Source organism: Dama dama, chromosome 1 (assembly GCF_033118175.1).
Source record: "Dama dama isolate Ldn47 chromosome 1, ASM3311817v1, whole genome shotgun sequence".
Taxonomy (NCBI): domain Eukaryota; kingdom Metazoa; phylum Chordata; class Mammalia; order Artiodactyla; family Cervidae; genus Dama; species Dama dama.
In genome coordinates, this window is record NC_083681.1 from 42,142,172 (window position 1) to 42,168,467 (window position 26,296).

Consider the following 26,296-nt stretch of genomic DNA (forward strand, 5'->3'; position numbering starts at 1 on the left):
TGAATCTCAGGCTTGTCAAGTTTCACAGTGGGTGGGGTGGGGTGAGATTAATATCTACCGTCCCTCCTTTAGTTATTCTAGTTCCTAGAGTTGCACATGCAGAGAACACCTTCCTTAACTCTCCACTGGGTGAGTTGCTTCAAGTCTGTCCTTCAGGATACCTTGCCTTGACTTTGTTCTCCCTTTGCTCCATAACCTGTGCAAATATCACTCCATTTGAGGAAAGACATTTGATCTCTGTTCTCAGTGCCTTCTATAATGCATTTCATACTTGCTGACTAATTGCAGTTCTTTTTACAAACTGTTCAGTGCTACATAAAATGATAATCCTTAAATCGTTAATCACAAAATGTACTAAAAATAAAAATACATACTAGCACCTGATCTTACATAGTAAAACATCTTTTTCTTTTGAAATATAGTTCATTTACAATACTGTGTTAGTTTCAAGAGTACAGCAAAATGATTCATATATATATGAATATATATTGTGAATATGTATATATTACGAATATAGTTTTTTAGATTCTTTTCCACTATAGGTTATTACAAGATATTGACTATAGTTCCCCATGCTATACAGCAAATCCTGGTTGTATAGCAGTGTGTATCTCTTAAATCTCATACTTCTAATTTATCCCTTCTCTCCTTCCCCCTTGGGTAACTGTTTTTTATGTCTTTGTCTGTTTGTTTTGTAAACAAATTCCTATTTACTACTTTTTAGATTCCACATATAAGTGATATATCATATATTTGTCTTTCTCTGATTTATTTCACTTAGTATGATAATCTCTAGGTCAACATTGCAGCAAGTGGCAATATTTCATTCTTTTTTATGGCTGAGTAGTATTCAATTACAATGCATTGTATATGCATTATACATATTACATTTTTTTTATTCATTCATCTGTTGACGGACACTCAGGTTGCTTCCATGTCTTGGCTACTGTAGTTTTTTTGTTTTTAATTTTTTGGCTGAGCCACACTACATGTGGGACCTTAGTTCCCCAACCAGACACTGAACCCACCCCTACTACATGAGAAGCCCAGAGACTTAACCACTGGCCTGCCAAGAAAGTCCCCATAAACTGCTTCTTGCATCTTTAAAAACACTCCAGAAATCTACAAAGATTTACAAAACTTTTGAGTAAACAGCCTTCAGTTTAATTCAGGTTCTTCTAAATATTTGCAATTTATTGATACTAAATTTTCATATACAAATGTACTGCCCTCCCCTGTCCCCCCAAATGACACAAAGTTTACACATAAAAATTGGTAAAACAATTTTATTATGTGGCTTAGGTAGGTCTTTGCATTCTACTAACAGAAAAGCATTTTCCCACATCTTAGTCAACCTAACAAACGATATATTTGTGGTTTTATCTACATGGCTGCAGTATTACCCTATTGAAGAAAACCTTCCTTTCATTTGTACTTTGGTGCAATTATACAGTAGATACCTCTTTCTCCAGAAAATAAAAATATTCTTGATCTAAGCTTGAAATGGAAAAAGACATTAACACCAAGTTTCTCACACCACTTGGTAAAGATTGTAATAGAAATCCAAACAGTATACTGCTTAAGATGCAAAGATGACATATGCGCCACTGTTGTAGGCAGTCAAAACTCTGTAGGAATGCTTCAGCATGTGGGTTTATTTTTCTGGGGCTTTCACATATGATAGGTGGAATTGTACCATAATGAAGAGTAGTCACCTTTTGCTCAAGAGACTCAAATATTAGACTCTAACACGGGAAACATCTCTTGCGGTCATAGTAATGTACGAATGGATAGGGAAAAAAATTGCCTTAGGAAAAATTTCACCACGGACCAAACACCTGAAATGTTTTTATCACAGCTTTCATATGTTAAAAAAAAGTTTTCTGCAGAGATGAAGCGTATTCATGAAATAATGCCTAGTCGCTATCATCTGAACCACGTTCGGAGCCCCGATCTGAGGCCTCGTTGTTGGATCCCTCGGGTTCGGATTCATTTCCGGAACCTGGGCCGGAGCCCTCATTGTCAGATGCTCTTTCGGAGTCGTGGTCCGACTCAGCGCTCGGAGACGCGGGCCGGGAGTCCATCTCAGAGCCTGCGGAGCGGCTCCGCCCTGATTGCAGGGACTCGTTGTCCGACTGTTCGGAGCCTGAGGGCCTGCGCTTCCTGGCCGGCTGGTCGCTGTCCGAATCCTCATCAGAGCGGGGTCTCCGGGGCCGCCGAGGGCTACCGGCCTCGCTGCCGGACTTGTTCTGGTTCTCGTCCGAGTCGCTCTCTGAGGAGGCGCCCTTCTTCCGCCGCTCGCCCTCATCCGAGTCGCTGTTGCTGTGGCTGTTGCGGGGATGCCTGGCAAAGAGAAATGCTCGTTACACGCCAGGCTCCAGCGGACAACACCTGACAAGCAGGGGATGCGCTTTTAAAAGAGAAGGGCAGAATATTCTGGACCTGATTGGTGTTTGTACTATGGTATTTCTTTGGTGTACTTTTTTTGGTAAATGAGATGCTGTTCATAATAAAAAGGGGATTAAGTAGGAGAAAAGAATAAGGCACTTTAGCTCTAAGATAGAATAAAAACAGTGAAGGATGACTCTCACTGGTCATACCAGGCACCTTTCATCAGAATGAAGCATTTCTCAGTTTCACATGTAAAATCAGGTAAGGAAGGAATACATTTATCTTTATAAGCAAATCCATAGCAGCAGAGGTAAAACCTAGGACCTCACTTGGCTGCAGAGACTCAGGAATGAACCCTCTTCCAAGGGTTGGCTGAGTGGGGTTCCCCTGTCCCATCTGTGTAGGAGTCAGCCAAGGAGCCAAGTCACCATTCCTATTCTGGGATTTGCTTCTGCTCTGATGCCTTCCAACATGACTAGACTTACTCTGCATAGGAAGCTGGGCTAAGGGGGTTCTGTTGCTTGCTTGTTTACTTTTGCCCAAGTTTCTCCTCTACATACCAAATGTTAAAGGGAAGGGATTTGTGGTAATGCTCGGGATGGTGGTGGTAAGGGAATCTCGGCTTCCTGCAGGAACAAACGTTCCCCTTCCCTTAACCACCGTGACAGCTGCTACCCACCCAACCCCAACCCCTTACTGCACTGTGCTCACCAGGAGGGACATGTTTCTCCTCTGGCATATTCCTTGGTTTTGGTTTCCATGACAAATATTCCAAAAAAGGAATATTAAATCCTACAGGGTCAGTCTAAGAAGAGTGATGGAGGTGAAACAGATTACTCTACCCAGCAATGAAAACATCCCTACAGACTGAAGAGAGGGTCTTTGTGTTTACATCTGAAAGAAACCTAGATACACATCATGTAACTCAGGTCACTCTGAAAGGATGTGAAGCGTGATGGAGAAGAGGATGCTGGATATTCATTCCATATATACACCAAGTACCAGTGGGCCCCGGGAATCTAATTCACTCTGTTCCATCTGGCTAAAGAAGGAAACACTTCTTGAGGGTTTAACCATCACGCCTCTAATCAATGGACCAGGATAACACCGTGGGCAAGGGCCAGTGGTTTATAGAAAAGCAATCCAAATCTGTGTCAACCAGTATCTTCAGAGAAAACAGGAACCGAACATCTTTCACAGATGCTTTACCTTACCAGGCTAGCCCCTCTGCAGACCCCTAGCCCCTTCAACATGCTAACCTCTCACTGCTACCTCACCTCTAACCAACCAGGCCTCCCTCTCTTGCTTTAATTTAAAAAGCTTTTTTTAATTACTGTTTTTTTTTTAAAATTGAAGTACAGGTGATTAGGACTCTTTATTCTTCTAAAAGACTTAAACAACCTTTTACAAAATATATCTCAGTAATAACCCTCACTACTTCAACTCCAGATTACATACGGTCCCTGGCAAGCAATAAATGGAAAATATAAGTGATAACACTTTCCCCAGTATAATGTAGTTTTGGTTTATCTGTCATTCTCTATTGTTTCTAAAGCACAAATTCCTTTGGGCAGGGTCAATGTCTTTTTCCTCGGAGCACATAGCACTTAGCACTCATCTCATAACATGGATGTTCAAATATCTGTTGGATGAATGAATGAAATGATGGCTGTCAGTGAAATGATGGCCATCAGAAGAACAAGGCGTAGTATGGTATTAAGAGTCCTAGTCTAGGAATCCAAATGTGGAGTTTCAGGGGCAAGTTCAGGACAAGTAAAACAGAATATTGTTTGACCAAGTGGGCTGTAAGCTAAAGGAGTGCAGGATAAGCCCTCCACAGGCAGGCAGTGCTGAGTCATCCCTGCCTGACAAGGGAGGAAATGGTCAAGAAAGTGCCTCTCTTCCTGTGATCAAGATCCAGCTACTCCTAATACTTTAAGCCAGTCAATGGCAGTGTAGCAAAATGATACATTTTGTGTAGGAGGATGTCATATAGAAAATTTCAACTAATATCCATGAAGAAAGGAGGTTTCAAAATAGGTTTCCTTCTGTAAGGGACAAATATTTGGTAGACAAAATGACAACATCAGAATGAGGTGTGTGATAAGGTGTCTTCCAGTTCTAAGATTCTGAGAAACTACAGAGATGACATTCTGTCACAGTGACCACTCTCTGTTATCTTTCATTAGGAGAACACACCAAGCAAAAAATTCCTACCCTTCATCAGCAATTTTCAGTTTATCTTCATCAGACGAATCATCACTTGATGATATTATGGCTTTGGATTTTATTTTTCCCTTCATTGAAGGAGGCAGACGTTCTGGCTTGGGCTAAAGAAAGAACACACATAATAGATTAGTGAAGACTCTTTTGTTAGGATGTCATGTTAAATTGGGTTTGCACTGCAATGATACAATCAAACAGCAACCAACAAACTTCAAAAACAAGCATCTGTGCTTGAAGACACTGCAGGAGAAGGATGTATTCTAGCAGACATCTTTTATGCCTACCAGGGGCACAAAAACGTGTTGGACACTTACAGCCTTCTTCTTCTCTGCTCTTGGTGGACGGCGCTTCTTCGGTTTGGGGCCATTTTCTGTTTCATCATCATCAGATCCTTCATCTCCCTTCGGAGGTCTATAGTGAATACCAAAAGAAAGTATGTCAAGATTCACTCATATGCCTATAAAGCCCAAGACTTCTTTGCCATCCAAATAGTATGAGTCATTCTCAACACCCTTCTCTAAGGGTGCTAACTGCAAGCAGACTGTGCGCCCCTCAAGGGGAGAGGCCACAACTTACAGTTGCTGCACAAGGCTCAGCAGTCTGCCATACAAGTAAATCATGGATTTATGCAAAATCTGCTAACTACGTGAGTCACTGTTGAGCCCTCTCAATGAATGTAAGACAAGCTCAGATCTTGCCCTTGGTGAGTGATAGAGGATGTGAGAAAAGATCCAGGCTCCAGACTCAGCATCTTCCCCCTCCTCTTCCTTCCTTCCCAACTACTCATCCTAGGTCTGCTAATATTCAGCCATGGCTTCAATTCCACAGGTCAGTGTGTCTGACTGAATTCCACAAGCAGAGTCAGCCTTGGGTTGGGAAGAACAGGCTTAGGTAATCCTGGAGGTTCTTGGACAGGGAAGCACCATGAGAGGAGTGGGAGAGTTCACGGGCCCCTCCAGGTAACAGAGGACAAGGCATTACTTACCCTAACAGTGGATGGCACGGGAGGATTAAAAGCCCTTCTTCCCTTCTTTCAGCTAAATTCACATTTTACACATCCTATAAAACTTGAAGTGAGCCATGACTCTCACCATTTTACAGAGAGAAACTGACTGGTTCGGGGCTTTTGTAAGTTATTAAAATGGACAGTTGGCATGGACCCACTAACTTTTCTCATTCTAAATTGCATAGGTTTTCCAATTAAGTATTGCAATTTTATAGACATAAGAAAGGCAATTATGACTGGCTCAGAGCTCTCAGAAGGAAATTTGTAGTGTTTGGTAATTGGGGTCCATTTCAGGATTAAAGTAGGAAGCAGGAGAATGAAAGGTTTCTGTCTGGGTGGATTAACAGATTACCAGGTGTTCCCAAATTCTAAACCTAACATTCAGAAGGTGAACAGTGTTTTCCCACTTTCATGAGGTGATTTAAAAGGTTATTCCATGACACTACCTTCTCCTCTTCTTCTTCTTTCTCTCGCCACCCTCCTCTTCCTCGCCTTCTTGCTCACTACCACTGCCCTTCCTCCGCTTTTTCTTTTTGGAGACAGGAAGGTCCTCATCGGTGTCATCATTGACAAATTCATCGAACTCTCCTCCCTTCTTGGAACGCTGAAATCCAAACGAGACCACAGTCAGTGCTTTCTTGGCTGGTAGAATACAGCTGTATGAAATAGGCCTCATGCCAGCAGTCCTCTGAGTCACATGGAAAAGGTGCACGGTGAGGCCCATACTTTGAAGACTGCTAATTGGGATGAATGTTTCTCATAGCAAAGATCATCAACTGCAAGGTTGCTACAAGATAAACTATACTAAAACTAACACTGAAGTGCATTTCTAAATATTAGATACCATTTAAAGCACTCTGTGCTTAAGACTATCCGTTAGCAAAGGAGAAAGCCAAAGCTCAACTAAATATTGAGTGAATTTAATCAATTAACTTCATTTCTAGCTGGAGTCATATCTTACCCGTCCACCACCACCACCTCTTTTCTTTTCTTTTGTTGCTTCAGTCTCTCCAGTAAACATAAGGATATTTTTGGTCTTCTCTACATACTGGGCCCGCTGTTCCAAAAGTTTCTTTTGCTCTTCTTTTTCTCTGAGACGTTTCTCTTCCTATGAGGAAAAAAGGGTAGGGAAAAATCTCGTCAAAACGTTCTTATGACCATAAAATCATGGCTATCATCACAAGAACTTTTTCTAACATACAAAGTGTATGTATGCACACGTTTAATTCTAGTTATCACCACAAACACAAGAAATACCTGTTCTTTGAGAAGTTTCTGCCTTAGCAGTTCTTTCTCTTGTTCTTGTTTGGCCCGCAACTCCCTTTCTTCTTCGTCTTGTTTGCGTGCCCGGGCCACATGGTATTGCGCCTGGCTCAGTAAGTCAGAGCATTGCCTAGAACGTTCCCAATTTCGAGAAATATAAATGCAGCTAGTATACTTTTTATTTAAAAACTCAGAGCATTACATTATTTACACATTTAAAAGTTTGAAGCAGGATCATTAGGTGACACCTATAGGAAGTCTTAATTAGCAAAATTAACTTAATTTCTCATAAGCCAATACTGTCAACTATTTTAAGTTAACAAATTATAACTATCTTGCCAAAGCTCAGCTAAAAAGATTCCCAACAATATCTTCACGTAGTCGGGAATCGTATCTTGATTCTGACTACACAGCTGATGTTAGTGAAATAGAAAAGTCTTTTTCCATATAACTTCAAGACTTGAACTAAATTAACTTTGGCATATTTCCTGAAAGAACCCTCAAGAAAAAGCCTTGGCCCAGGGAGGAACGTCCCAGAGAGGAGTGTGAAAGACTGATGCCTAGAAGGTCAGAATCCCTCACTACTGTGTCACTCTCCCAGTCCATACGGATATCACTACCTCACCCAAAGTCACCTTCCATAAATAATAACATTACCTGGCTTCTGTAGCAGCGAGGGCCAAATCAAATCTCATTTTATCTCCCACTTTACTCAAGTAACTGAAATACCTAAATGGAATGAGAAAATAAAATACGTAAAAAAAAAAAAAAATTAATGAAACAGACCCTTTAGATTTTTAATCTGTTTTCAAAAAAAAGTTTGAGAGAAGGCTTACATACTGACTGAAATTAATGAACATTTAATACTTAAATGTATTCACAAAGGGCTGTCATCTCAATAGGAAAAATACATATACAACTCACTTAAAAAAGAACTCTAAATAACATACCACGCAATACTAGCAAGTTCATGAAGATAAAGTTATATTTAACATTATCAGTAAATTCATAAACAACCAAAAATCAATTCCAGCAACTAATATTTACTAAACACCAAATTTACTAAATATGTCAGCACGGAGGTTAGGAGGCTTAAGCCATGAAAGCACATATAATCTACTAGGCAAGGCAAGAACTACTTAAAACAAGAACTCAAAAGAAGGTTGGATAAAACCTGAAGAGATGTCAGGTTTTAACTTTAACAAACGCTGAGTTACCAACTAAATACTATAAAGTTACATAAATTGAGTTGAGCCAAATAAACTTATTCAGTTATTTAAGAGGAAAGGCCTTAATCTTAGCTCAAGGAAAACTAATATCTCAAAGAAGACAGTGGTATAACAGGTAAAACCAACATAAGTGGAGTCTAAAAGTTTCTAGTGTGTAAAATGCTGGGTCATATTACTCTCAGATTAATAAAAAATCTAGGGCAAGTCTGTAAAGCTAGCCAGTTATAGGGGTCGGGCTATAGTATCCAATTCTAGCAGGATCCTGGCTATGGTTTGACATCACCTAGTGGCAGCTGTCTGCTTTGGTTTAAAAGTTGCCAGAATGATTCTACTAGAGAATGATTCTCCTTTGAGACATATGGGTTTAAAGAAACAAACAATTTCAAAGGTTGTTTGGAAAACAGGTACAAAATCTTACCTGTGTGCAAGCTCCAGTTCCTTCACAGCATTAAGTACTTCCTTCAGATTACTCTTTTCATCTTTCAGAACAGAGGTAGCTAATCTTTGCAGGACCAAGGCCACATTAAACATAAGAACTGTATCACTGGGTGCCACATGTCTAGCCTATAAATAAAAACAAAGCAAATTTTTCATATGTTATAAAGACATGAAAAGAATTTTAGTTAAGAGTATTAGGCATGTAAGCATGTGTAAAACAGAGTGAAAAATACAAACCAGCACAGAACTGAGTTCTCTTTTTTTACCTTCAGCAGGGTTTGTTTGCATTCCTGTAACTTGCCACACTTGAAGAGGGCCCGGGCCAAATACAGTACAACTTCTGTGTTCTGGTGCTTATAAAACTTTCTGAGGCAGTTTTCATACTACAACAAGAGAAAAAGTTAGTTAAAGCACAACGATTACATGATACTATTATTTTATAACAAAATTTCAAGCAATTTTAAAGCTATGTGAAAAGGTATTTTATCTTCTGGATGGTTAGTTTCAAAGACTAAATTGAGACTGACTCTTGACATTCACCAGCATACATTTTCACAACATAGAAATCTGACAAGAAAAATTACATACTCGAAATAGTCTTTCCATTTGAAATCTGGACCAACACTGAAAGGTGAAACGGAAGGTCTTTTTTGTATCTTTAGCAATACAATCTAGAAAAGACATACTGATGATTTATCAGAAGTCATACACCTGGCTCCTATGGTGCTCTACCACCTTTCTTTAGGACTGGTGGAACCTACTGGCAGTCAATATGAGAAACCTCACAGTTCTGGTTGTTAATTTCTTAGTAAAATTAATATAGCAATACTGGTATTAATTTTGCCACGAACATGTCAGTTTATGACCACGCATATCCTGTCATAGGCAAGTTCTTCTTGGTGACCACGAATATCCTGTCATAGGCAAGTTCTTCTCGGTGAAGACAGTTAGATGGTTTTTCCCTGACTATTCCTAGAAATTGATTTGCAGACCAAGAAGGCTGATCTCCAAAAATACAACCTCTGAGACTACCATATGCAATCAGGGTTCTGTAAATCCTTGTGACTAGTTACCTTTCCAATAATAATAATAATAATAATACTCATCCTTTTTAGAAAAAATGGTTAACTACTTCCCAGAGCCTGGATTGTTCATGTCTTCTATCTTTGGTCAGAAACTTGTTTTTTTCTGGCCATAATAATTTCAATAAGAGCATTTTTCCTTTCTCACTAGGTATGCTAAAGATGCTCACTATGCTAAAGATGCTGGGCATGACTCTTTTACTTCAAGTAATCAACAAATATGAAAAGCATAACAAGAATCTCTAGCTATGAAAACTTATCCCCATGGAGGGAGATTTTTCTTTTTAAATGTCTTTTAACCTTTCCGTAATGCAGTTCTCTCATCTGAGAAGGAAGAGGATAAAATGAGCAAATGAATAATTGCTCAATCGGGCCCAACTCTTTGCGATACCATGTACTACACAGTTCGTGGAATTCTCCAGGCCAGAATACTACAGTGGGTACCTGTTCCTTTCTCTAGGGGATCTTCCCAGCCCAGGGATCGAACCCAGGTCTCCTGCATTGCAGACGGATTCTTTACCAGCTGAGCCACTAGGGAAGCCCAACTGAGTAATAAATCCCACTATCTTCTGGCACTTACTGCTATGCTGGGCAAATTAGTGCCAAGTATTTTTCATTCTGGATCCTCATAAAATTCTATGAGAAAAGTTATGACCAACCTAGACAGCATATTAAAAAACAGAGACATTACTCTGTCAACAAAGGTTCGTCTAGTCAAGGCTATGGTTTTTCCGGTAGTCATGTATGGATGTGAGAGTTGGACTATAAAGAAAGCTGAGAGCCAAAGAATTGATGCTTTTGAACTGTGGTGTTGGAAAAGACTCTTAATCCCTTGGACTGCAAGGAGATCCAGCCAGTCCATCCTAAAGGAGATCAGTCCTGGGTGTTCACTGGAAGGACTGATGTCGAGGCTGAAACTCTGATACTCTGGCCACCTGATGCAAAGAGCTGACTCACTTGAAAAGACCCTGATGCTGGGAAAGACTGAGGGCAGGAGGAGAAGAGGACGACAGAGGATGACATGGTTGGATGGCATCACCGACTCGATGGACATGGGTTTGGGTGAACTCCAGGAGTTGATGATGGACAGGGAGGCCTGGCGTACTGCAGTTCATGGGGTCGCAAAGAGTCGGACATGACTGAGTGACTGAACTGAACTGAAGGTACAAGTATTTCTGTCTTACAGAAGCATGCCCAAGATGCGCAATTAACGGTGGAGTCAGGACTCACATCTTTGTCTGGACTTCAAAGACTGGTCTTAACCTTATAAAATTATAAGCCTCTAAACAGATGGGGCCAGAATGATTAAGAAAACAACTGCTCAACAATGACCACAAAATAAAAATATTTTGAAAAATAAAACATTACCATCTGAACAGCACTGATATATTGCTTTTGTTCCACGTAGATGTGTGCTAGGTTCAACCACACATCACTGATATCTGCTGTTGCTTCTCTTACTTGGGCAAATACATCACGAGCTTCACGGAAATATCCTTTGTGGGCCAAAACAGCTCCTAAAGTTATAAAAGGTTCATGGAATTAGAACTTCCTATTTGTAGCCAAAAAAAACAACTAGGGAGAAATTCTGATCTACAAACATCCTTCCAAAAGCATTTATTTCACAATTACAGATATCCAAATCTTATAATTACCTATGCCATTAGCAGCGTATAGATTCTTTGCATCATTTCTGAGTACTTGTTTGTAGATAGCCAGAGCACGATCTTGATGACGCTTTTCCTATAAAAAGATTATTTTAAAAATTCAAATAAGAATCAAGTAAGCATCAACTTTGTTTTAAAGAAATGAAAAGAGATTACCTTTTCTCTATCTCGGGTGGGCTGATGCAAAGTTTGAAGCCAGACGTTGCCAAGGGCCAGCATAGAATAAGTGTCACTCTGAGTAGCTGGTTGTTTTAATATCCTCTCAAATTTCTTCTGGCCTGGACCCCATTCTTGTTTTGCTAAATGAAGATTACCAATCAAAGACCAAGCATCTGGATGGTCCTAAAAACACACATATAAGAAGAAGCAAAATCTGTAATTTGGATTCGGAGATCAATCATCTTTCCACAACAGCTGATTCCTGGAGAGGTTTATAGGCTACATTTACAACAGTGTTTTTCAAACTGAGAGCTGAGATGGATTAATGACTTGTAAAATCAGTTTAGTGTTTAGTTATTAGCATAAGAAATGCAATAAAATGGAATACAGTAAAAATATCAATGCACTGCCTAGGGCAAGAACTCATACTGATTTGTAAAACTTTGATCTCAGCTGTTTGTATACACATGTGTGTGTGTATTAGGCTGTGACATGAAATCTAATTCTCACTGTGGGCCACAATCCAAACATCTAGATGACTCTAGACCCTTTGAAGTGAAGTAAAAAGTTGCTCAGCTGTATCTGACTCTGCAACCCCATGGACTATATAGCCCGTGGAATTCTCCAGGCCAGAATACTGGAGTGGGTGGCTTTTCCCTTCTCCAGGGGATCTTCCCATCCCAGGGATCAAACCCAGGTCTCCCTCATTGCAGGCAGATTCTTTACCAGCTGAGCCACAAGGGAAACCCAAGAATACTGGAGTGGGTAGCCTATCCCTTCTCCAGCAGATCTTCCTGACCCAGGAATTGAACCAGGATCTCCTGCATTGCAGGCTGATTCTTTACCAACTAAGCTCTCAGGGAAGCCCTTTAGTATCTTTAAAAAGTAAATGAAAAAAAAGGGGATGCCAACCTAGACAGCCATTAAAAGAAAAAACTGATTTACTGAAGGAAAATGGTGAAGTAATTATTTTTTCAAACCCAAGAGTTATTATTACCAACCTGATTAATCTGAAGAGCTTCCTTAAACCAATCTGACGCCTCATAAAAGTTTCCTTTATCTCTAGCCATTGCTCCTAGGCGCAGATAGCCTGAAAATACACAAGTTCTTATGTTTAGAATACTAGCTATAAAGTAGGATCATAATTTTAAAGTTGTACTTTTAAAATAATTGCTTTTCATTAACATATCACAGGTGAAAAAATATCAAGCATCAATATAACTAATTAAATATCTAATAAGTTAAAGTGCAACTTCAACACCATCAAACCTTCCTGTTTGAAATCTCAGATTCTCTCTTCTACTCCATTCCCCAAGCTGGCACTCTGGATCAAGTCATTATCTCAAGTTAAGTTATTTTAAAAGCTTGGCATTGTGTTGTTTTCAATTTCTCTCTGATATACAGCATTGTGCTTGGCATATCACACAATAGTGAAAACATACTACTAAGGGATTACTAGTTAGAAAACCTGGGCTCTAACTATGTCTCGTTCCCTTAAATGATTTTAAAAGTTAAAGTGTCAGCCGCTCAATCGTATCCAACTCTTCGCAACCCCATGGACTGTAGGAGGCCAGGATCCTCTGTCTATGGGATTCTCCAGGCAAGAATACTGTGGTGGATTGTCCTTCCTTCTTCAGGGGATCTTCCTGACCCAGGGATTGAACCCAGGACTCCTGCATTGCAGGCATATTCTTTACCGTCTGAGCCACCAAGGAGTGCCACACAAATGTCAAATTGTTATTTTTTCCAGAAAATGTCACTCTCTCAAGAAACCAACGATGGTTTACAATTGCCTATCAACTCAGTTCAAATTAAGCCTGGAATTCAACTAAAATCTCATTTATTTTAAATCACTTTTTTATTCATAATGGTATGACAGGGGCAAGTTACTAGCCCTTGATTTGACCAGAGTCAAAACATCATAGCTTTAGGTTCTTTTAAGAGAAGTGCAGCATATAAATTATTTTTAGTTAGAAACTTTTCAAATTTCACACTGTTCAGGTTGCAAAAACTCAAGATAGAACATTTTTAGGAATAATTATTTCCAGGAAAGGCACTGTCCTTTATGACTATTATAAACATTATAAATCAAAACAGAACCCACCATAAAGATAAACCCATAACCAAATATGTCAAGGAGTTGTTAAAAGCCTAGCAAAGGTAGCTGACCCACTGAAGAGGGACTAGTCTATAAAATATGGTCCCACTGGTTTTCAGTTGTTTCCTTCTGTTTCCAGGATAAATTTAAGTGAAGCTGCATTTTTTTTTAAGGCCACAAGTCTGCTTTGAAGAAAAGGTATAACCTTTAGACTTGGTTTTGGTTTTTCAATAGGTTGTTGTTTTTTTTTTTTTTTTTTGCTGCACTGTGTGGCTTACAGGATCTTAGTTCCCCGAACAGGGAATTAATCTTCAGTGGAATCAAGAAATCCTAACCACTGGACCACCAGGAAATTCCCTAAAACTGTTTATTATTAGTTCCAAGAAAGATTTTTTCTAGGCTAATTTTTGCTGCTGTTGTGAGCATTTAATACACAAAAAATAAAGTTTAAAATTCTTACAGTCAACATAATTAGGATGTTCCCGTAAGATGTTTTTATATAGTTTTTCAGCTTCATGGAATTCACACATCGCCTCATACAGCCTGGCTAAATTGTATGACGTTGTAACAGAAATGGCGTTATAATAATGTTCATCATGCTCAGCTTCTGCCTTTGCACGATCCAAAGATGCCAAAAAGTATTTCTAGGAGAAAGAAATTACATTGTGAAAAGACTTGGCTGATACATCGAAAAAAGTGTGCAGTGAACTTAACAGTTCAAAAGAAGGAACTAGTCCTTCGTTCCTACCTTTGCCTCACCCAGATTTCCAAGTCTGAAATGAAGGGCACCCACATTATTCAGAATCTCTGGGGGGACATCGGCCTGCACTTTCTCCTGAAGGATGCGTGTTGCTGTTCCGTAGGCTGACAGAGCACCCTGTATTTTCATGGTAGACGGAATAAGGTGTAAGTGAAAAGGAGAGAAACACTATACCAGACTTACCAAAAACACATTAGGTAGATGAAAAATGTGATCAAATACCTGTATATCAGTCTGTTCTAAGATCTGTGCCAACTCAATCCAAGCTTCAACATCATCAGGATACTGTTCTGTGACCTTCTTCAAATGGCCCTGAGATAAAAAGAGATCATTAAGCTAAGGCATTCCAACTCTAGGCTATGAAAGTAAAACGTGGTAGCTACTCTACCCTGTTTAATGTCAGTTGTTATTTCAACTGGAACAAACTCAGCTATCAAAACCGAGTTCAATATATTTCTATAAGCAATAACAAAAAATGAGCATCTAGGGATAGCTACCAGAAAATAACTAAGACTTTTAAAAATGTACCTTGGCAATATCTCTTTTTTCTTGGTCTTCTGAGGCAGCATATAGAGAGCCAAGAATTTTCATGGTTTCATAATTATTAGGATAAGCTTTCAAAACTTTCTCAAAGCACTGAGATGCATTCTCTTTGTCACCTCGATAAATGTACATTTGTCCCAAACCAAAAAAAGGCAGCACAAAAGAGGATGAGGCAAACTGTGTGGCTTGATAGTAGTACTGGAAAGCTTGGTCATAATCTTCCTAAAAAAGAAAATAAAACAAGACCAACAATATATACAAAAGTTTTTAAAAGATCTGGAAAACCATTAAAGAATTAAGATACTCCAGGGTATAAAATTAACTTACCTGGACATGGAATGATCTAGCCAACTGATAGCAACTTTCTGCTTGCATGGCCTCCACTTCTGTATTATGGAATGCGTGGAGAGCCAAGTGCTGGACTTTACTGTAATCCTGAACAAGGAAGACCCAAAAATCAATGGGTGAGCTCCAACAACTCTACTGGTCTCAGTCATAGGGTTCCTCAAATTTGACTTTAAAATTTGTTAACTGAATTAACAATAACAGCACTGTACCCATATTTACAAATCACTCTCCTTATTACCCGTGCCGATAAATGTAGGGAAGATGGGAACTAACATTTGTATAGTACTTAACATTTGCTCAGTATGTCTATTACTTCATTTAATCCCCACAATAATCCTTTGAAGCATCAGGCCTATTTTTGTGATGAGAAAACCCAAGAAAAGTTAAGTCCCTTATTAAAAGTAATGGGAACAGTTATGATTTAATAAGAACTATTATATTCAAGGGCTTCTCTTGTGGCTCAAATGGTAAAGAATCTGCTTGCAATGTGGGAGACCCAGGTTTGATCCCTGGATCGGGAAGATCCCTCGGAGAAGGAAATGGCAATCCACTCCAGTATCCTTGCCTAGAGAATTCCATGGACAGAGGAGTCTGGTGAGATACAGTCTATAGGGTTGCAAAAAATCAGACATAACTAAGCGACTACACTTTCACTATATCCAAAGTACTCTGCTAGGTATACTTAAGTTCTAAGCTTAATCAACCTTCCCTGCAAAGTATGTCATTATTACCATTTTATTGATGGGAAAACAGAAACTTAAGTTTGTTATCCAAAGTGAAAAGCTAGAATCTCAGTTTACTTTCTTCCCCACTCCAAGGATATGTTCTATCACATGAAGATAACAAGTACCAGCACCTGGACCTGCATATAACTCTATTTGAATGCATGGGTCATGACCTTTCTACTAGATTTGACTTTCCTTTTGATTAATCTGCCAAGTGTCTCAAAGTCAGAGTTCATACATCAGGGGTAGAAACAACATCTTAGTTCTAATAGGAATGTGTTTTATTCATCTGACCAGAAATCTGGTCTGATGTAAAGCTTTTGACATTTTTTTATATTATAAATAATAATGGGATTGCAGCTTTTAACAGTGACTGTTTCACATTAGGTTAAGTATGTAATACGGATATTACATTTAACAACCCTAACTACCACCCCTCAAATCCTATAAAGTAGGTATTATTACTATTTTACAAGTGAGGCAATTAAGGTTTAGGGAAATCAGTATATTGGCCCAAAGCCAAGGAACTATATATAATGGTGATGCCAGAATCTGAACTAAGTAATTCAAACTCCAGACTTTTAATTACATGACACAGCCTTTAGCTAAATTTATATCTTGTTCACTGGAATGAGGGTATGGAAATAGCCTGTGTACCTTCTAGAGCGGTTTTAATGACAAACTGAGAAAACATATGTAAACATGCTCTGTAAACCTTACAGACATATATTCAGTGCAAGAGGACCTCATGACACCCAGCACAGTACTGTTCATAGATCAGCTGTTCAGTAACACTCAAATAGACTCCCTTGATTTATATATTTCACCTAGGTAATCTTTAAGGTTCTGAATATACTAATTGTGCTCAGTAGAAGCAAGTCTCTATCTTCAGCAGTGGAAGGGTGACTAGCATTGAAAATTAAAAATGCATTATTCTCATTGGTTCAAGGAAACTGTTCTAACATTTGTAAGCACTGACTACTAGATATGCATTCAAATATTCAGAATCATTAGTCTTCAGTTTTTTGTTGTTTTTTTCCAATAAAAACCAATCTAACTTGTGTAAATGTTTTATCTTAAAACAGTAACACTTCATTTACTTTTAAAACATTTCCATCTTCTCCTTAAGTAGTTGCCTTTTAGTACTGTAACAGCTATAGCATAAAGCTTAATTAATAATTCACCATGAAAGGGGAGTATGCTTCTATAGCCAGGGAGAGTAAACCATCATGGTTAACAGCTGTGTGACCTCAGGGTATTAACTCCGCTTCCATGACTCATCCACAAAATTAAGAAAATATTACCTATCTCACAGGATTGTTTTGAATATTACATAAATTCATGGCATGCACTTTTAACAGTACTTGGCATTTAGTAAGGATAGAATGCATACCAATAGCAACAATAACAGCAATATAGCATCTATTACTAATAAGGATGGATGTAGTTTTGTGAACTTTTACTTAAATTGCTATTTAATTAAAGTTCTTGGTATAATTTAGTACCTAGTTGCAAAATGACTTATTAAACTGATGCTTACCAATTATATAAAAACTTTTCTAGTATTTGAGAAATCTAGAATGCCACTGCTCTACAGAATTAGTGACAACTTTAAAAATGACATCATGATCAACATACAAAAATAAACAAGCAAAAAACTACTAAGACTATTTCATAGAGCTGTGCCTTTCTTCTTTCAGCTACCTAGTGATCATCTTCTAAAAACGTAGCTCAAGAGCATTTTCCTTCTTGGTGGTAAACACTTTTCTTAACCACTTAATCATTTCCTCTTTCATTTCTCTACCACAGCAGGGTAGAGACCTTTATTTTTACATTTACATTTGTTCACAAGTCTGGGTTTTCTATGAAACTGAACTCCTTGAGTGCAAAAACTGTCTTACTGAATTTCACACCTCCATCACAACATTGGATACAGTATACAGGGTCAATAATTATTAAATGATTGAATGAACAGACAGACATACCTAGATACTAATACAAACTCTAATTTGAAAAAACTCTCTTGATTCAAATTTCTTTTGAAGTTAAAAAGATAAAGTGTCAACCGCAGTGCAGAAAAGCAAAGATAAGGATTTAAAATTAAACAACTTTAATAAACGATTTCTCCTACCTTTTTGAAGAAAAAGTGATTTGCTAAGTGGTTTAATACCATAGGGTTGCTAGGATCAATAGTATAGGCTCTGGAAAGAAGTTGGACACCATTTTTGATGGAATCAGCCTAAGAGAAACACAGTGATGGCAGGGATGAGTGAAACATTACTTATATGGCACTTTTTCAAAGTTTCCTTTCTAGTCTGAAGAAATAAGATTATACAAATCTAAGTTCAGATACCAAAATATAGTTCGTTTTAACTTTCTCACCAGCAATAAAAAATTTCAAACAGTGATGGTGGGATTATAAATTGGCACAGCCACTATAAAAACAGCATGAAGGTTTCTGAAAAAACTAAAAATAGAACTACCATATGACCCAACAATTCCACTCCTGGGTATACAGCTGAAAAAACAAAAATATTAATAGGAAACACTACCTCAAAGTTCACAGCACCATTATTTATAATTGCCAAGATATATAACCTAAGTGTCCATCAACAGATGAATGGATAAAGATGTGATACACACACATATACATACAATGGAATACAACACAGCCATAAAAAAGAATGAAATGTTGCCATTTGTAACAACATGGATGGACTTGGAAGGCATTACGTTAAGTAAAATAAGTCACAGAAAGATAAATGCTGTATGAATCTAAAAAATACAACAAACTAGTAAATATAACAAAAAAGAAGCATACTCACAGATATAGAGAACAAACTACTGGTTACCAGTTAGGGAGGGGAGGGACAATAGAGGGGTTGGGAAGTGGGTGGCATAAGCTATGTTCAAGGATGTAGTGTACAACATGAAGAATATAGCCAAGATTCTGTAATAACGCAAATGGAAACTCTAAAAATTAAAGGAAAAATAATGGAAATAAATTCAAATAGTGAGTTAAACTTTTAGAATTTAGCTTTCTTAACAGACTTTACTGCAGAAACACTGCCACTGGAAAGCATTTCCTGCCCTTTGAAACTGGGTGAATGTAATAAATATACTTGATATCACTGTCCTAAACAATTTACTGCTAATCCCCAAGGCAAAGACTCCAAAAGATTGCATTTTTTAACAGCTCTGTTGAGATATAATTCAATGTATAATTTAATACTATTCACTTGACAAAACGGTCAGAAACTAAACAGTTTTTTTAATCACACACCTCTTTATTATTGAGTTCTAGAACAGCCAGTCCCACCAATGCTCCCACACACTTGGAATTGAGTTCCAGGGCTCTGCTGAATGCCAGACGAGCTTTCTCCAGTTTGTTAAGTTTCACAAAGCAATGGCCCATTCCTAAACGAACTTCCGCTACAAAAATAAAATCAAGTTATTTAGCCTGTCAAACTAAGGCATTCTTCGGATTCAAATTTTTTAAAATGCTTAAACACTATTTGTAAGTTGCAAAATCCCAGAATTAACCTCAATATAATCACACTATAAAATCTCTGGGTGTATCACAATCTTGGCTTCACTGCAGGTCAGAAAACTGGAGGTCAGTCTTCCAATATGTCTGGCTATACTGTACCTTCAAGATCTAATTTTTAAAGAGCAATTTTTTAAACAGAGAGCTTCATTATAGCCTTAAAGTGACTGGCTACATGCACATCTGCAGAACTAAGCTTATAAATGCTTCCCAATTTCAAAGCCATGCCAAAAGTCAACCATGTTCTTATCAAAGGCCAACCTCTCCAGTGCTCACTAGATGCTACCCCTTCTCATCTAAGGTCACTGCACCAGCAACCCTCCCCTCTTTTTCCTGCATCATCAAAATTTCCCTCTCAACTAGATCATTCTCATCCATACACACTCTCCTATCCTAAAAAATCCTCTCTTGATTCCATTTCTCTTTCCAGTGTCACTTCATTCCTACTTTCCCTAGAAAGTCAAGCTCCTTAGATTCTACACTTGCTGCCTCCAATTCCTTTCCTTCCCTTTTCTCTCTGGACTCCACTCCAAGGAGTATCTCACCTCTATCATTCCAATAGAACTGCTTTTATCAAGGTCACTAATGATTTGTACGTTGCCAGATCTGATGAGCAACTTTCATTCCCTATTTTACTTGGCCTAACAACAGAATTTGACACAGTCTGACACCCCTCTCCTTCTGGAAACACTTGACATTTAATTTCAAAATTTGCTAAATGAATGTGATTTTGGAAAGAAAAAAGTATAGGGCAAAAAGATGTATTAAGAACTACTTCTACTCAGCCTTTGAATCAAATATCAATATTTTAAGTTGGGTCACTTACAGCTTAGACTTGAAGTTTTTCTTTTACCTGGACAACCTGGGTTAGTCCGCAAAGCTTTCTTATAGTAAGCTAGAGCGCCTCTGTAATCCTTCTTGTTGAAAGAAATGCAAGCTTTACCTGTAATGATTTTTAAAAATAAACATGCACTTATTAAAGAACTCAAGTGTTATATACTCTCCACTAACTCACCTAGATCAAATATATCTCCCAGTAAAAAACAATCAAAAATAGTAAAAACGATTTCATATTTAAACTTGCTTTCCATAAGGATGTATTAGCCTATGTCTATAAATAGAACAGTCCTCTATTTACGTGAAATGTTATAAAACAAAAATTAGCTTAGAGTTGTCCAAATAGATTGTTTACTGATTCTCTAGAAGTAGATTACAAATTATGCTTAACTAGTATATATTCTATTTCTGTAATTTCAACAGAAATGATGATCTACTGCAATAAGTTTTTTCCATTTTTGTTTTTTTGGCCATGCTGGGTGGCCCAGGTCCTTGGCCATGAAAGCACTAAGTCCCAACCAATGGACCACCAGGGAACATCCTACAAGAGTTTTTTTGCTTTTTAAAATTTTATTTATTTTTAGCTGCACTGGGTCTTTGTTACTGCATGTAGGATCTCTCTAGTTGCAGTGAATGGGAGCTCCTTTTTACGGTGCACGGGCTTCTCATTGTGGTGGATTCTCTTGTTGTGGAGCACAGGCTCTAAAGCACTCAGGCTCAGTGGTTGAGGTACATGGGCTTAGCTGCTCCATGGCATGGGGAATCTTCCCGGACCAGGGATTGAACCCATGCTCCCTGCAGTGGAAGGTGGATTCTTAACCACTGGACCACCAGGGAAGTCGCCTCCCCATCCCACGAGGGTTTTATTTTTAATAAGGTAAAGCTCTTCTATTTTGCTGCCCAGCCCAGTTACTAAGGAGCTATCAACAAAGAGATGTATTTTAGGCACATGCTGAAAAATAAAGATTCCTAAGATGGTTGCTGAAAATGACTTACCAAGAAGTGCTGGAATATTATTTGGAGACTGGTTGAGTACAAAATGAAACTGTGCATCAGCTTGATCCATTTTGTCACCTTCAAGAAGGCAGAAGCAGGCTCTTCCCAACAAATGGTTCTGAAAAAGTAATGTACCATTTTACACTTGACTTTACCCAGGACTAACCATGATTTAAGACGAATGTGTAACATGAAAATGAAAACCATACAGGAGAGAAGTTAAACATCACACAAATTCCTCTATCACTATAGTGTGTTTAAACTATTGTTAATTACAAATTGTTAATTACAAATTGAGAAATTATCCCAAAATGCAAGTTGTCTATATCAGGAAAAATGACAAAAAGAAAAGTTCAAACTCCTTAAAATATATTTGAAATTCACCTGAGGATGTTAGAATTACCAACTCAACATGTTTATAAATTTCTATGCTAAATCTGCCCATATTAACTCAACAGTATAAAAAATTTCTATTTTAATAAGGAACCCTTCTCCTTTTTGACTATTCTTATCAACCATATTAAAAAAAAATTTTTTTAGAAACTCTGTTGCTTATTACACACATTTTGCTTTCATGTGGCAATTTTTTCCTCTTTCATAAATTAAAAGAAATCTGACTTAATTTACCTGATCATACATAATAATTTTATCTGCCATTGTATACAGTAGGGTTGCCTGTGTAATAAGATCCTTCTTGTTGTCCTTATTCTTTTCCTTACGAGCCTGTTGAACATAATAGGCCGCCAATGTATCCAAGCAAGTCATCTGGTCTTTTTCATGGTCTCTATAATCCAAATTGCCATCTATACGCGCTGCTTCCAACAACTTGACAAACTCTTCTGTTTTCCCTTGCTTGTAGTATTCCAGCTATAAGGCAAATAATCAAGTTAGAATTATTGTATGTCCATACAAAAAGTTGTACACAAATGTTTACAGAGGCTTTATATGTAATAGGCCCCAACTGGAAACAAACAAACTGTTGATGAAAAGGTGAACGGACAATCCGTGGTCTATCTGTACAATGGCTACTGCTCAGCAGTAAAAGGAGCTACTGGATATATGCGACTATGTGGATAAACCTCAAACTAATCTTCAGTGACAAAAAGCTGATCAGGGCTTGCATGGGCACTATTTTGCTTTCATTTGGCATTTTTTTCCTCTTTCATAAATTCAAAGAAATTTGACTTAATTTACCTGATCATACATAATAATATTAATAAGTGCCTGGGCACTATGGGAGGGTGGGGAAGGGAGAGTTGGGGGGAAAGTTTCAGGGGCAATGGATATATGTGTTATTTTAAATATGGTGATCATTTCACAGGTGTATATATGTGCTAAAACTTCTCTAATGTCTGTGTTGTATTCAGTAGCTCAGTCACATCTGCAGTTTACTACAGTGAATTATACCTAATCAAGTTGGTTAAAAAATTAAAATCACTACAAATGTTTCCATCGCCTTACTCAGCAATAATTGATTTCAAACTAAATCAGAGCCAAAGAGAGAAAGAAATAGTGAGAGGTATAAAGAATTTCAAACAAAAAACTTGGGTTCTAGTTCTAGATCCACCAAAAATTATCTACGACTTTGGGCCTGTTGAATAACTTCTGTGGATATCTGTTTCATTTGTTAATAATATAAGGAATATCCATCATTAGCCCCTTACTTTGGGCCATAAACAATGCCAGGAGTTTCACAGACATTATCTCTAATCTGTACAACTATCTTTTAATTCAGTGTTAACAACCCCCTATTTTAGATGAGGAAATAGGCTCAGAAGATAGATCATTTGTTGAAGGTCACGGAATTAGTTAGCAGCTGAGCTGGAGTTTGAACAAAGGCCTTTCTAATCCTAAAGCCTACATTCTTTCTTGTTTTAACAACCTGTAGCCCACAATGGTTCATGAATTTATCTTACTACAGGTGTCATGCTAACCCTGCAAGACTCCAATTTTCATATTAAGTGCTGTGAAAGGAAGCATTCGTACTAAAAAAAACCTTAAGTACCCTTCTGGTTTTAAAAAAAATGAGTGAAAAGCATTAATGGCCTGTTTTCCAAAGACTGAGAAAACTTAGCACTTCGAATCAGGAAGGCACTGCTTGTCACTGATAGTACCTCTCTGTAAATCCATGCCTAAGAAACTCAAGAGTTAGGCTTGAGCAATGGACACAAACCTAATTCCAGATCTATTTCTCTGACTATTCAAGACAATATTAGATGCCTTGTTTATATCCTTACATGAAAAGTGACCTGTGGCAAACTTGCTTAGGAATAATGATTAACGTATTCACTATATTTCATTACTATAATCATTTCCTATAATGTTCTCACAAAAAAGAAACATAATCATGCAGCTAGTACTGAGGAGTGTAGAGGGTGTTAGACTGTTTACATTGTGGCACTTTGTTTTTTTCTCAGTTTATTTACAAATCATAAGCCAGTCCTCACTGAATAACCACTAAATAATCAAATGTTCAATACTGAGTACTATTTGGCTTAAGTGAATTTTACCAACATATTCTAATTTACCAGAGGCCAGCAGACCACTTAGGAAACTGGAATATAATATAATTAACTTCCACATACTTGGTACTATCATTCACCCAAGCTGGCTATTACTGTATCTGAAAACAGAAACCACATATTTTTTTCCAGTTGACATATAAAAAGTATTTGTTACATGAATACTCACCGCCAAAGCAATCCATATGTGCAGTTGTGTGTGTTCCTGTTTCAGAATACTGATAACTTCATCTCCCTCTGGTAACTGATCAAAATCAAGTTCAATGACCTAAAATACAAAATGTAGGTTTTAATTCTTATTTTTCTTTTTTTGGCCATGCCACCACAACATGTGGGATCTTATATCCCAATCAGGGACCGAACTTGTGCCGTCTGCAGTGGAAATGCAGAGTCTTAACCACAAGGTGCCAGGGAAGTCCCTGTTTTTCTTTTTGAAATTCATGTTTCTCCTCTGACTGCTCTTTTCCCAGAGATTCATCAGTCTGGTTATAGAATTTTTTTTTTTTAAATACATAGGATCTGTGTTCACTTTCTGTAAGGCTAAACAAGTATATGTTAAGAAATATTTAAGGAGCATATGCCAAATACATTACATGGAATAGTAAAGTAAAAGCATAGCAAACAAATCCTGCTAGCTGTCTTCAAATCACTAGAACTATAAAAAGCTCTGAAAAAAATGAAAGGAAACTCTGCTTAATGCATAATGCAGGTAAAATGTAGATAAGCACCCCAGAGACTCTGATGCCATTGGTCTGACAAGAAGCACAATCCTAGAAGCAAGGCAATCTTGAGTTGCCACTGCACACATTCATCATGGAGGCAGCATTTGTGTCACACACACTCCTGACTGTGGCACAAAAATAACAGTAGAAAAATTTCCTAGAATTAGATCGTGGTGGTGGTTACACTGCTTTGTGAATATTACTAAAAACCACTGTATTTTATGGTAAGTGAAACACATCTCAATATTGTACCTCAATCAAACAAACAAACAGGAATATGAGATAGCCAATAAAACAACACCAGTTCTGAGAGCTTTACTCAGACAAGCTACTGGACATCCATAAAAGAGGAGACTGGAAGGGAGAGTGGGCAATTCTACCAGCACACAGCAGCGGCTTGTGGTCTCTGGCTGAGAGAGCCTTGTGCAGCGACACTCGCGTTTCTAAGGGAGGAAGGGCGATATCCTACATATTCCCGGGGAGAGATACTTAGTTTGAGCAGCAGAGAGAACACAGTGACATAAGTGTCCATCTCTATGACCTGTGAGGTGCCTCACATTTGATCACGCTCACTCACACTCCCGCGCCTCTGAATTAGGAAGAGCAGAGGACTGTCAAATACGAACAGGTAGGAGGGGAACTTTCAAGAACTCCTTCTCGGGGTGGCCTCAAGGCTTCGGGGACTTGATGTTCCCAGCCTGGGAGGGTGCCGGAGCTGGGGAAGAAGTGGTCGGAGCTTCGGTAGGGGGGTTCGATCTGAGAGAGAGAATGCTCTTACTTCGGAAGCAAAGTCGAGAGAAAGGGGGAAGGGGAGATCGTCCAAGTTAACGGCCCCCACCCTCCCCCATGCTCGACACTTACCTCGTCAGTGTCCCGAAGGGGAATCTCGATAGAGCCCCGCGACATGGTGAGATGAGAAGGGGAGCGGGCGTCGGGCCCCGCCTCTCCACAGCAGGTACTCCTGGCTTATGGCCCGTCCAGAGACTAGCGGCGGCTCGGGCTCCGGTCGTGACTGCAACCCCGCAGCGCCGCCGGAGCTCCGGCTTCTCCTTCCCGTCAGCCGCTCAAACAACGAACAGCAGACGGCGACCGGCGACTTCCGGCAGCCCCGCCCCCTGCCCCGGAAACTTTCCCCGCGGGAGGGCCTGTCCGTTGAGAACGCTCCTCCAGTGGCTTAGATTCCCCGATTTTAAAGGAGGGTTCGGAAGATTCGTAGTCCTACCTCTCCGAGGGCCTGAGGCTATTGAACCTGAAGCCGCCCAGGAGCGGGGATAAATAGGTGGAGGGCGTATCCGCCCCGCCCACCTTAGGGGCGAATGAGGCTCGGATTCGGGGCCTGGCCGCTGACTGACATGGGTCAGAAGTGAAGTGAAAAGTCGCTCGGTAGTGTCCGACTCTGCCAGGCTCCTCTGTTCATGGGATTCTCCAGGCAAGAATACCGGAGTGGGTTGCCATTTCCTCCTCCAGGGGATCTTCCTGACCCAGGATCGAACCCAAGTCTCCTGCATTGCAGGCAGACTCTTTCCCGACCGAGCTTAAGGGAAGCCCTTGTAGCCCATGACTGGCATGGGAATTCTGGCCAATTATAGCCATCCTTTCCTGAGCCTGATTCCGCCCCCGAACCCCGGACTTGTCCTCTGCCAGGTGGGCCTGGCCAGTCTCTTTTTCTAATCTAGATTACCATGAATGAGACTATCGGTTCATTCCTTAACCCAAATTGGCTGCTCAGTAAGCTAC

The 26,296-nt window shown here is 39.0% G+C and overlaps 1 protein-coding gene across 2 annotated transcripts; it reads right to left on the reverse strand.

Annotated features, from left to right (window-relative positions):
• Positions 1-1,271: 1,271 nt before the first annotated feature.
• CTR9 (CTR9 homolog, Paf1/RNA polymerase II complex component) lies at positions 1,272-25,942 on the reverse strand. 2 transcript variants are annotated; one of them, XM_061147763.1, is made up of 25 exons: positions 25,421-25,942; positions 24,007-24,105; positions 21,943-22,182; positions 21,316-21,433; positions 20,309-20,425; positions 19,219-19,367; positions 18,067-18,174; positions 15,190-15,297; positions 14,848-15,084; positions 14,542-14,631; positions 14,308-14,436; positions 14,020-14,203; positions 12,463-12,551; positions 11,459-11,644; positions 11,291-11,378; positions 11,004-11,152; positions 8,820-8,936; positions 8,534-8,679; positions 7,544-7,615; positions 6,881-7,016; positions 6,585-6,731; positions 6,070-6,227; positions 4,932-5,028; positions 4,609-4,721; positions 1,272-2,343 (listed from the first exon to the last, which is right to left on the reverse strand). In XM_061147763.1, exons 1-25 carry the CDS (start codon positions 25,463-25,465, stop codon positions 1,917-1,919), a joined length of 3,549 nt encoding a protein of 1,182 aa, XP_061003746.1. In that variant the 5' UTR covers positions 25,466-25,942; the 3' UTR covers positions 1,272-1,916. The 2 variants fall into 2 exon arrangements, with proteins under 2 accessions (XP_061003746.1, XP_061003749.1); XM_061147766.1 differs by having other exon boundaries at positions 20,336-20,425; positions 25,421-25,938.
• Between the last annotated feature and the right edge of the window lie 354 nt (positions 25,943-26,296).